We start from the raw sequence: 12,218 nt of genomic DNA on the forward strand, positions 1-12,218 counted from the left end.
TGCTGCATCCCATGAATTCAATTTAACCATAGGCCACAATGAGACAGAAAAGCAAACAAGTGAGGGTTGTCAGCTTTCCAATTCTATTGCCAGGTATGTATCACTACACTCATGCCCATAAACTATTTAGTGTTTTAAGGGGAGGTTGACTGGTTGGTTACTTTTAATTTAGTATGCTCAAGAGCAAACACTTTGCATTCAAACTGTGCAGGAATTCAAACAACTCTAGCAGCAAAAATCCTGATTTCTCATGGCACTAACAAAGCACTTCAAAGCATTTTATTCCAATAAATACTTCTTCAGAAAATGTGACACCTTTTAGATATTTCATCAGCAGCATGATTTTTCTTCTGTAAGATAGCTGCAATATGTGAAGTACAGATAGGAACTGTGTAGCCCCCTACATTTTTAGACTGCACGTCCCAGCAGCCCTAGTGGACATGACCACTGGTGAAGAAGGCTGGGGCCTTCAGCTCAACCCCTGGAGGGCTACTGCTTCCCACCCAAAATTAAACTCACAATATAGACAACCAGGGCCAATTGTACAAAACATTACCATGCCACAGTTACTTGTCTAGGATCAGAGGAATAATAGGGTGACCCTATCTTGGTGAGTCTTACATTGTCTTGATGAAATGAACCCACAGAATCCAAGTCAGCAAAACTTTGCTGCCTGAACCACCTATATAATGTTAATGCCAGTATGTTTTTTAAAAATTGAATCTTCTCCCCCTACTGCAGGAACATATACTAAATGAGACACCAGAAGCTGTGTAATACAACCTTGGCGATGTCAGGTTCTGAAGCAATGAAGTTGCAGAATCTTGCCATGGCACTTGGCCCATCTAGCATGCCATCGTCCATATTGATATCCAAAACCTGAGCTCCCATCTCCACCTGGGCCTTGGCTATACTCAGCGCATCCTAAAATGGATCACAAAATCATCACAAAGTAGTGGTTAATCTTCTCAAAAACTTCTTTATTCCACTTCTAATGTAATGTGTAGTTGGAAATGACAAGAAATAAGTAGCTTCTTGCACTTATCCTGAAAATAAAGCTCAGAGTATTTATTAATTTAAACTTCTAGCTCATCCTTTCTGGTGGGCTTAAAGTAGATTTGCCCTCTTTTCCAACATTAAAAAAAAACACAGCCTGAAAACCCCACAAAAATATTTTTAAAATAGTTCAATCAGAAATTAGTTTATTTGCTCAGACAATGTCTTGGCCTGAAACAGCTTTACTTTTCCTCCTGTAAACCTTTAATTTGCACATTACCAGAGCAGTATGAAGACTGCTTCTCTATGGCATCTTCCTACATTGTTCCAGTACTGCTTACATTACTGTAATAACATTTGGTCAGCATGTAGTCTGCCAATCAGGCAGCTCAGCAGTAACAAATCTAGTAACTTAGTGGCAGCACAAGCTACAATCAGTTGCTACTGCAATTTTGGGGATAAGGATGGAGCAACTTTTCTAGCCTGCCTGCAACAACAACAACAACATATTTATTTATTTATATCCCGCCTCTTCCATTTTGGGGATCGAGGCGGGTAACAACAAATTGTAGAATACACAACAATAAAAACAGCAAGCCCCACAAGACCCTGGACCTACTCTCCCTCCCAAGTATAAAATTAAACAATAAAACATGGTTAAAAAATACATAACAATACATCGAAATTAATGTCCATATATAAAAGATCCACATGACTGGCTGCTTACCAATACAGCTCCTCCATCCATGTCATTTCTTTCCTCCTAGACACCTCTGTTACTTCATCCAAATTCTATGCATCTGGATGCAAGTACTCAGGAATCATGGTTCTATTCCTCTCTTGTACCAGTCCAAGCAAACCTGAAGGGTTCATGCCATAACTGCTGTCCTGGTTTGACTATTTTAATGTTTATTACTAATAAGACATGCAAACCTGTTTGAATGCCAAGATTGGAATCCTGCTGTACTTGTACTATGCTAGCAGTTGCACCTTCTTCAGGGTCAAATCAACAGCAGTGAGGGAAGGCAGTCAAATCTACCAGGCTTGAGCAACTTATTTCTCCAGTTTCTAATTTCTTCCCAGCTACAGCACCCATAGCCTTTTGCTTCCCTTCCACTACCACCTACACCAGTATAGCTACAGTATTCCATGAGGATTCCAGCTTCGATTCCCTCATTTCAACTAGAGAAGAGGATTCATGACTTATTATAAGTTGTTTATGTTATGCCAAGAGGCTCCACTTCAGTCAACAGGAATGTTACCACCTGATTATCTACTAGAAACTATATACACAAGATCTTAAATGGATGGGTTATACTATAAGAAATGTAGTACGTTAAAGCCAGTCTAGCAGGTTAAAGTAAACTAAAGGCTTACTTCATATTTGCCTGCCATGATGAGTTTGGCAAACCTTCTTGATCCCGCAACATTGCAGCGTTCCCCAATGTTAACAAAATTGGTGTACTGCCCAATCCTGAATGGTTCCAGACCTTGAAATAAAGTTTTAGATGCATCATGTAAGGAAAACAAGATAGTAGTAGTATATGAGTACACAGCATATATCATTCTACTCAAGAGTTCCTGTACATCAGGAGTGAGCAAAGTATGCCCTCAGGCTGCCTGTGGCCCCTCAGGCTGCATGTGGCTACTTTTGCAGCCCCTGAAGTCTCCCCCACCAGTCCCCCAAAGCCCTCCAATCTACCCAATTAAAAAAAAAAAACAATTTTTAAGGCTATTTTTGCCTGGAAACCACATAGATACCCCCTCCCAACACATGAAAACATGCAAAACTACCCCAAACCATCTCCCACAAGCACTCCAGAACCCCAGACTACCCCAAATACTCCACTTTCTTCTGCGGCCACTCTAAAAATGACAGAAAAAAAAAAGCGTGCCTCTTCCTGTTGCCATTTTGAGAGTAGCTAAAGAAGAAAACAAGTATTTGCAATGAGAGCCATGGGGAGCATTTTCCACCCTAAAATAGGCACTGACACAGCAGCTTACTTTTTTACAGATCTCCCAGTACCAGCCCCTGCTCCTGAAATTCCCTTTTTCTGTGAGTGTTTTGCCAAAATACTTGATGGCACTTGGGGTGCACTGGGATGTGTCAGTGTAGTATGCGGAGAATCAACCTGCATTCCATGCACAGTTGCCCAGCCCACTGTAAAGTAGTACACAAGTCTAGAGAGCTATGGTGGACACCTTTTTGTTTTAGAAAGAGATATCCTTATTTAAATTTATGCGACTAACAGAATGGCCTTTGTTGTTGGGAACCTTCAAGTCATTTCTGACTTATGGCAAACCCAAGGCAAACCTATCATAGCGTTTTCTTGGCAAGATTTGCTTTTGCCTTCCTCTGAGGCTGAGAGAATGAGACTTGCCCAAGGGTACCCAGTGGATTTCCATGAATGAGGGGGGATTTGAATCCTGATCTCCAGTCATAGTCTAGCGTTCAAGCCACTATACCATGCTGGCTCTCTAGAATGATCCTACTCTCCAGTACTTCCTTACTGATGAGCAGGAGCACTTACAGTGTAAGGTTGAAGCCTTAGGATGGAGGAGTATTTCTGAATTCACTTTACAAACAAGTAACAGTAAAGTATACTCTACATCCAGGAGGTTATTGTAGTATTTCACTTTGCCCTTGCATCTGATGGCCCCAGGGGGAGTAAAGAAGCTGGGATGAGGAATGCCAAGTACATTCAAATGAATGCCAGACAAGATGTCTGAATACACATCAATTTCTCTCACCTGATAGCAACATGTAGCCCTCTGAGAAAGAGGAGGCAGGTATGCGAGGGTTGCATCCTTTTACTGCTTCAGCAAGCTCACTGTGTTACAAAACAAGTAACATAGACAATGAGGGCAAAGAGCTTTACAAGAAGGAATTAAGATGAACGTATTTGGTTTCAGGTTTTTTAAAAACTATAATGTTCTCCCACTCTTCCAGTAAGGAACTCATAGAAGAAGGCTGGGGTGTGTGTTCAATTATGAGGAATAACCAAAGTTTAATAAAGAAATAAAACCTTTCAAGCTCTGCCTTCTTCAACTGCAGAAATCAAACCTGTCACTAGTAAATGTAAGTCAGATATATTTGATTACTTTGAGAATTTATAATTTATAACTTGGCTAATAATGTTGATACTTATCTTACTATCCTTAACTGACATTTAAGTTTATGTCTATGTGCATAAAAATATTAAAAAAACCCTGTCACAAGTGCCATCTACTTTTAAATTGCATATATATATCAATCACACTGCAGTGGCAAAGCCAGGTGTCACAGTGTGAAGGTTCAGGACACCTCTGCCTCACCCCCAAGTCTCATTAATGGTATGTTTCTATGAATCATCCTGTCATAATCCAAAATTTTAGGGTATGGCTTTACAAAAGACCTGATCTTGGTAAAGATGATTGCTACAGGTGGACCCTCCCTTATCTGAAAATCCAAAATTAAAAACTTTTGTGTGGCTGAGATAACACCCTTGTTTTCTGATAGTTCAATGTACACAAGCTTTGTTTAATACACAAAATTATTTAAAAATATTATATATAATTACTTTTAGGATATGTGTATAAGGTATATATAAAACATAAATGAATTTCATGATTAAATTTGGGATCCATCTCCAAAACAGCTCATAACGTATATACAAATATTCCAAAATCAGGGGGGGAAAACCAAAATCCTAAATATTTCTGGTCCCAAGCACTTCAGATAAGGGATTCTGAATTTGCATAACAAAATGTTTTAGATCAATAAAGCCACATGCACTTTTTGAATGTTTGTGGGGTGCTGCTATACAGACTGTTCTAGCAAGGGCTTGAACTTCAAATTTACCACTACACCACTGCCCCCCTTGAGTGAAAACAGTACAGAATAAACTAGTCTTTGAGTACAGTACCAGCCAAACAACAGATAGAAGTACATCTTTTACATAATGTAGTAATATTTCAAATCTCAGATGTTATGTAACCTATTCATATGATTAAAATGGGCTCCCCATGGTAACTAATCTGGATATAATATGGCTCTTACCAGGGAGAAAAGAAGTTACAACACTACAAAACTATAAGTGTTTGTCTCAACTAGTTATTTTCTACAGCCATTTTTGTACCTTATTTTATCTTCATGGGCTTGGATTCTAACATAACAAAGTTCACAACTATTTCTCTCTACCTGACCCAGGTTAAAACACAAGGGTTGGTGGGAGCCTCCTTAACATGCAGGGTGGGATGTAGAGGATTCTGCTTGCGTGTGTGGCAGAGGCATAGAGAAGTCTAAAAATTGTCTGTGGATACTAAGGTAAAGTAAGCTAAGAAGGTTTACAGAACACAAGTACCCTGTTTTGCCTTCTCCCTTCTGAATGTTCTTTTTTTTCCAACTCAGGATGCCAGGGATTGTAGTACCATTAAGCATACTCAGTCCTCTGTGGGCTACCTTTGGGGAGGTTGCCTCCTTTGGTTTTTATTAAGATATAGTTTTCATCAGAGCATGCTGATAGTTCTGTATAGTTTCTTAGTATTGATGTTTTGTTCATTTATTCAAGTTTTCCATCAACATAGTAACATGGAGTGGTTGATCCAATAAATAGCCATCATGTTGCCTGTGCTGTACTTTTTCATCTCTTAAGTTGTAATGCCACTCTATATATCAATAAATTCTCAAGGCATATAATGAAACTATCATTACAGCATAGCCACTTTTGTGAAGTCAAAGGCTTTCATGGGCGGCATCCATAGTTTTTTGTGGGTTTTTCGGGCTAAGTGGCTATGTTCTAGCAGAGTTTCTTCCTGACGTTTTGCCAGCATCTGTGGCTGGCATCTTCAGAGAATGCCAGCCACAGATGCTGGTGAAACGTCAGGAAGAAACTCTGCTAGAACATGGCCACTTCGCCCGAAAAACCCACAAAAAACTATAACCACTTTTCTTTCAGGGGTATCATCCTATCACCTTTCAATTTCTCCCCCCCTCCCCCTTGGCACACACACCCACACCAAATGTCATCTTTCTATTCTCTCATAAACTCCAGCCTATCCGTTTTTATTACAAGGGAGAAATGGCTATGCTCCTGTCATCAAAGAAAGAGAGATTTCCAATTAACTTTCTATAGGTTGCTGAAAAACATTTCATGAAAATAGCTCTAGGTAAATAAATTATTTAACTTATTTAAATAGTGCTCTCATGCAATGCTCAATTAACATTTTCTATAACTGGCACAAAACTGGCCAGTCATATAACACCAGTCCTTAAAGACTTACATTGGCTGCCTATTCGCTTCCGGGCGAAATACAAGGTGTTGGTAATTACCTATAAAGCCCTAAATGGCTTGGGCCCAGGGTACCTGGAGGACCGCCTCTCTCCGTACAATCCGCCCCGCGCACTTCGATCTTCAGGGCAGCTATTATTAAGTGTTCCAGAGGCGAAATATAATTCCACCTCTAGGAGGGCTTTTTCCATCTCAGCCCCCAACCTCTGGAACGCGCTGCCCTTCGAGCTCCGCTCAGCCACCTCCCTAGCCCAATTCAGGAAGGGGTTAAAAACCCATTTATTTGAACAAGCTTACCCTGACCAGTAACTCTCCCCCCCCCCTTGTCAGCCTTGTCAGCACTGTTTTGCCGATATGTCATTTTTATTATTTTTATTGAACTGCTTTTAATGTATTTTATTGGATTTTCTGTAATGTATTGTTTTTCTTGTTGTTCACCGCCCTGATTTTTAGAAGGGCGGTATATAAATAAAATTTTATTATTATTATTATTATTAAAAGTTCTTTGAATCATGACTAAAAGCTGCTAAGCCTAAAATACAAAGAACTGAAAAGGGACATTGGCTCTTACCTGTGATATGTCCATTTCCAGTAGATAAGAGCCCCACATCCTGACCTGTAGTTTGGGTTATGCTGCTTCCACTCACTCCAATAGGCAGGCAGAAAAAAAGAGTCCTTCTGGTGACTCCCACATGGGTTGAGCTAACCTTAGAAGACCACTCACTCAACAGCCAAATGCTCCAGAAAAAACATGTGCAATTTATTTGCATATCAAACTATACAGAACTAGGCAGCAATAGAGACAGCCAGTGAGCAATCTAGCTTGCTCCTCATAGGACAGGACTATGTGTATTATGAACCATCCCTACACCAGCACCACTTAGGGTGGCCAGGATGTGAGGCTCTTATCTACTGGAAATTGACATATCACAGGTAAGAACAAATGTCCCTTTTCCTACTAGATAAGATCCCCACATCCTATAGCTTGGGATTTACGAAAGCCAACCTAAACAGCTGAGGATTCAGAAGCTGAGGAGGCTGAGTTTGAGCCCCAGGTGGAGAGGAAACCTGAAGCTGAGCTGGGTCCTAGCTCTGCTCTGGCAGCTCAAGCAGAGCCTGTTCTGTGTCAGGAAACTCAACAACCCAGCCTTCCACCAGCAGAGATTCCAGACACAGAAGATACAGATGAGCAAGACAATGAAATACCTACCTTTAGCCAGCAAAGGTCTGAAAGGGCATGCCTTCACCCGTCCAGGAGGCTTTATGAGAAGCACTGAGCAATCAGGAAGCACCTGTGATTAGGAACTAGGTAATATAAACAGGTGCAGGTCACTGAGCTCCTTTGTCAGAGATTATCTGGTTTTCCTGCTGAAAGGATGTTTCTCTCATTCCCTTGGACTTGGTGGCCTGAAACCTTGCCTCTTGAACTACTGATTGACCTGGACCCTCTGGAACGTGGAATTTCCTTGCTAAACCTGCCTTTCTGGACCCTGGATCCCTCAATTGTTTGACCCTTCTGTATTGGACATTGAACTGGTACTTGGATACTGTACTTTATTTCTTGCATTTGTAAAGACCTTTAGTTTTTGTTTAAAGCTCTGCTAGGCTGTTTTGAGTCATTATCAGCAGTCTTGGCAGCTTTCCCGAACAGGAGGGTGGTGCTGGCCCCTCAGTGACATAGGCTTGAGCACCTGCTGCAAGACCCTGCTGTTAACAGCAGCCTCAGCCGAATCAAGCTAGCAATGCCTAACAAGTGCGTATAGTTGTTTCCATGTGGCCATTCTGGTGGTCTCTGCTATATTTGTTCTGAATGGGTTTGTTAAGAATGGCTTTGCCTTTGCCTTCTGAGACTGAGAACGAATGTCTTGCCCAAGTGGGTTTCCAAGCGGAGAGTCGAACCCTGATCTCCAAAGTCATCGTCCAGTGCTCAAACCACTACACCACACTGGCTGGCAGTGATACACGCTAATCCCTGGCTAGAGGTATTGATGCACCTGCACTCTTTGGTATAGGTGACATGGTTGCAACCATGTGCTCATTCTGTGTTTTAGGCTGTCCCAGCTAAGACAAAGAGTCTCTGACTATAATGGAGGCAGGAATGGAGGCCTCTGAGGAATGAAGAAAAGCCATGCAACTTTTATGACTAGCCCCCTCCCCTATTTAATTAGTTTCCAGGCATCTCCTCTGCCCTGGTAAAAATGAGAGAGGGGGGGGATGAGCAAACACAGGGCAACCGTGAGGAAGAAGAAATATAGTGCAGACTCCAACCTCATGGGCTAACAATAATAAAATAACTGGAAAAGGTTAACCAGTACCCCTTGTAAATCTGAGCCCCCTGCTGCTGTGGGGGCTTTCTCCTCCTTAATTTGCAGGCTGCCTGGGCAGTACCTTCTTCCACGCAGTGAGGAAACTGTTCCTGAGTTAACAGTGACTGAAGGACATGCAGAACCATGGGTAGATAGGTGCCTATGGCCTGTAGCATAGCCCTGATATTAACAGGACATCTTGTTTTGTTTATCTTTGAAACTTCAAGATGGGGTTTAGAAGCTTAAACCTTTCAGTCTCAGGCAGGCTTTATAGTAATTTGGCTGAATTACAGAGGCTGGCTTGGTCCTCAGCTCCCTTCCTATTTGCATAGGTTAGTTGGGAAGGGCACAGAGAGGGCTGTTGTGGGACAGGCCTTGCCATTTCCCTGAGATCTATCTAGATCCTGAGAAGGGATCATCTTTGATGGAAAGGCCAGGGGCCCTAACTGCTTTCCTCAAGAGTGCCACAGTTTGGTTCAGCCACCATTGGGGGAGAAGGGAACTCTCTCCCTGTCCTTCCCATAATTTTTCTCCTTCCGCCATTTTGAGGAGGGAACGCAGGAGGATTTGTACCCATGTGCTCTTTCAGAGAAGTGGGTGGAAGAGGCCATGCTCCCTCTGGTGAGGGCATGAAGCCATTTTCTGCTTTACTAGTGGAATGTTCTGTGGCAGCCAAAGAAGACCATTTTAGAGTTGGCTGCCTCAGCCCCTACTGGGCCCTGTCTACTTCCTTTACAACCATGACACCAAGGTGACAGCTGTACATACCAGAGGAGGAGTCCTTCACCTCCTTCCACATCATCTCATTATAAGAATTCAGAGGGACTGTGGGAGGAGCCTTGGCAACACCACCATGTGTTTCCCAGGCTGTAATAGGCTCTTCCACACCCGACAGGATCCTAGGTGCCACTGGGTCCAGAGATGGGAAGGAAGGGGGAGACCAAGAGTCTATCCCCCGCCATCTGCCCTCCTGGCAGGGTTCCAAAGTTTGTTAGGCATAGTGCCTGCAGTGGCAATAGTAGAGGCCTCTTGGCAATGACTTCTCTGAGCAAGGGCAAAGGTTCCTTGCTGGCTACATAAAGGGGGCCCCTGGTACTCACCCTTTAGCCTTTAGTGTCTTCTGGCTGTCTTGCCTCTCTGACCCTGACCCTGTTTTGGGCTGGGCAGAGGTGCTGCAGAGAAACTCTTTCCCATGGCTTCTGGCTGGCCTGGCTCCCTAACCCCAACCTGAAACGTGCTGAGCAGAGATGTTCAGAAGGTAAGTTTCCACATCTTCTAGCCAGCTGCCTTCCTGACCCCTGGACCTAAATAAGCTGGGCAGAGGTGATATGGAGAAACACAGACATAGAGGGGATACCCCTTGCCATCTGTTCCTGTGGCCCCCATGCTGTAAAGTTGTTTGCAGAAATCACCTGTGTTTCCCACCATGAAAGGGGGGCATGTTTGGAGGAGAGGGAGCATCGTTGGCAAAGTCGAGACCTTTCCCCAATCCTGGGACCCCTTGCCGTATTAAATCTATCTTCATGTTTCCAAGGCAGCAAGAGAAACAAGAGAAGGAAAAGGACTGGAACAGCTATAGAGAAGATGATGCACAGCATCAGTAAACACATCCTATTGGAGTGATAGGCAGGACAAGACTGGCCTTCTAGGGTTAGCTCCACCCACATGGGGTCATCAGAAGGTCTATTTTTTTCTGCCTGCCTATGGACATCCTTGCCACCTCTGATCAGACTCTTTGATGAAAAATGTGTGCCGGTATGCATGCTTATCTATAATACCTACAGGAGCTCTGTGGCCAATACCAACCTGCCCATCCCCCAAAAATACCTGTAATATACCCTAATAGCCTCTTTGGTTGTCCATCCATACAAATAGCTGAAGTTTCCATTAACATATAGATGAAGTTACCGTATGTGTGCTGGAGTAGTCCCACAGCAGCCACCAACGATATTCACCAAACCATCTAATGCAAAAGTCTGCAAAAGAGAAAAATCACTTTTCAGATACCAGTTAGGGGGAGAAGAATTTAATTAGTTATAATTGAAGAAACAAAAAAACAAAAAAAAAACCTCCTAGCATGTCACATTCTTCCAGCTCTATTATTCTATGAAAGACTTTGGCAGAATAAATGATTTGGAAAGCTGGCAGAATGCCAGGGGAAAAAACATTAACATTTACAGATTGTCAAAATTTCCATGAAAACTTCAAAAAAATGGAATTCCAGTGGCACCTGACTCCCGCAGAGATTGCAAAAATCCATAAAGGAAAGAGTAATCAGTGCTGGAAATCTTTGAAAGCAAAAGGAACCTGGTTTCATGTTTGGTGGGAATGCCCAAGGATAAAGAAATACTGGAATCAAATTCACCTATCAATAACTAAAATCCTTGGGACAAACTTTGAACAAATTCCTAAAATCTATCTTTTAAATATGACAAATAAGATCCCAAAGAAAACTGAAGTCCTTCGTTGGCACAAAATTCTCTATATGACAATAGCTTTGTGATTGTTATCTGGCTGTCTGACAATATTTGATGTGATTTGTTTGATATTTGATGTTTTTAATCTGTTTTTTCCTTTCTATATGGTAATTTTATCTATTCCTCTTTTAATTGTTATTATCTTAGAATGTACGCCTTGGGCAGGCTTTTATTTACTCCTAATTTTACCGACTTTGTACAGCGCTGTGTATAATTACAGCGCTATAGAAAAAAAGTTTAATAATAATAATAATAATAGCTTAAAGGTTGCTTCTGGCACAGTATTGGAAATCAAATGAGATTCCATCGACGAGTAGTTGTTAAAAATTTATGACATGATGGAAATGGACAGGCTAACAAGCATTATTCATGGAAAGGAAGAGGAAAAAATCGAAAAGAAATGGGAGGCATTAAAAACTTTTTGTAGTAAACGCTGGATAGAGATATAAAATATCATAGACTGAAATGTAAATTTATAAACAAGTACAGTCGGCCCTTCTTATACAGGGATTTTTTATACACAGATTCAAGCATCCACGGTTTGAAAATGTTCCAAAAAAGTATAAATTTCAAATATCAAACTTAGATTTTCCATATTTTATAAAGGACACCATTTTGATAAGTCATTATATTTAATGGGACTTGAGCATACACGGATTTTGTTATACACGGGGGATCTTGGAACCAAACCCCAGCATATAACGAGGGTCCACTGTACTGTAACTATGAAAAAGATAGGGAGGTGTAAATTAACAAAGAGACAAATATACTGAAGTTATCTAGGAATATTAAATCTATAAGGAAACAATGTAGAGGGCAGTAATAAACATACAAGATGAATGTTATACGTAGGAAGTATACTTGTTTATTTATTATCTTGAAAAGTGTCAATTGTTTATGAAGATAGATAGTTGTATAGTTGGTTGTTTGTAGCTATGTTGTAATAAAAAATAAAAAATAAAAAAATGATTCAATATGGATACTTTGCTATGAGCACATTCATCACCATTTTCAGTTAAGCTGGAAATCACTACTATTGCAAAGGTCATACAGTGTAATGCCTATTTACTTACTACAATGATTCTTGAAATACATTTGGCTTTCAGATGTCTTTGAATAGTGGAAGGAGGTTTAAAAAAATAGGAATTTTAATTTATTACACATAGAAA

At 41.2% G+C, this 12,218-nt stretch overlaps 1 protein-coding gene across 1 annotated transcript in view; it reads right to left on the reverse strand.

The window, feature by feature from the left end:
* The window catches only part of MTR (5-methyltetrahydrofolate-homocysteine methyltransferase), a 113,719-nt gene that overhangs the window by 58,671 nt on the left and 42,830 nt on the right, over positions 1–12,218 (reverse strand). The window contains exons 11-14 of the mRNA XM_042474173.1: positions 10,481–10,548; positions 3,748–3,827; positions 2,374–2,486; positions 784–924 (exon numbers count right to left, since the gene is read on the reverse strand). Of these exons, the coding sequence (XP_042330107.1) occupies positions 784–924; positions 2,374–2,486; positions 3,748–3,827; positions 10,481–10,548 (402 nt within the window). The remainder of the gene's footprint in view (positions 1–783; positions 925–2,373; positions 2,487–3,747; positions 3,828–10,480; positions 10,549–12,218) is intronic.

Source organism: Sceloporus undulatus, chromosome 1 (genome assembly GCF_019175285.1).
Source record: "Sceloporus undulatus isolate JIND9_A2432 ecotype Alabama chromosome 1, SceUnd_v1.1, whole genome shotgun sequence".
In the NCBI taxonomy this organism is placed as follows: Eukaryota; Metazoa; Chordata; class Lepidosauria; order Squamata; family Phrynosomatidae; genus Sceloporus; species Sceloporus undulatus.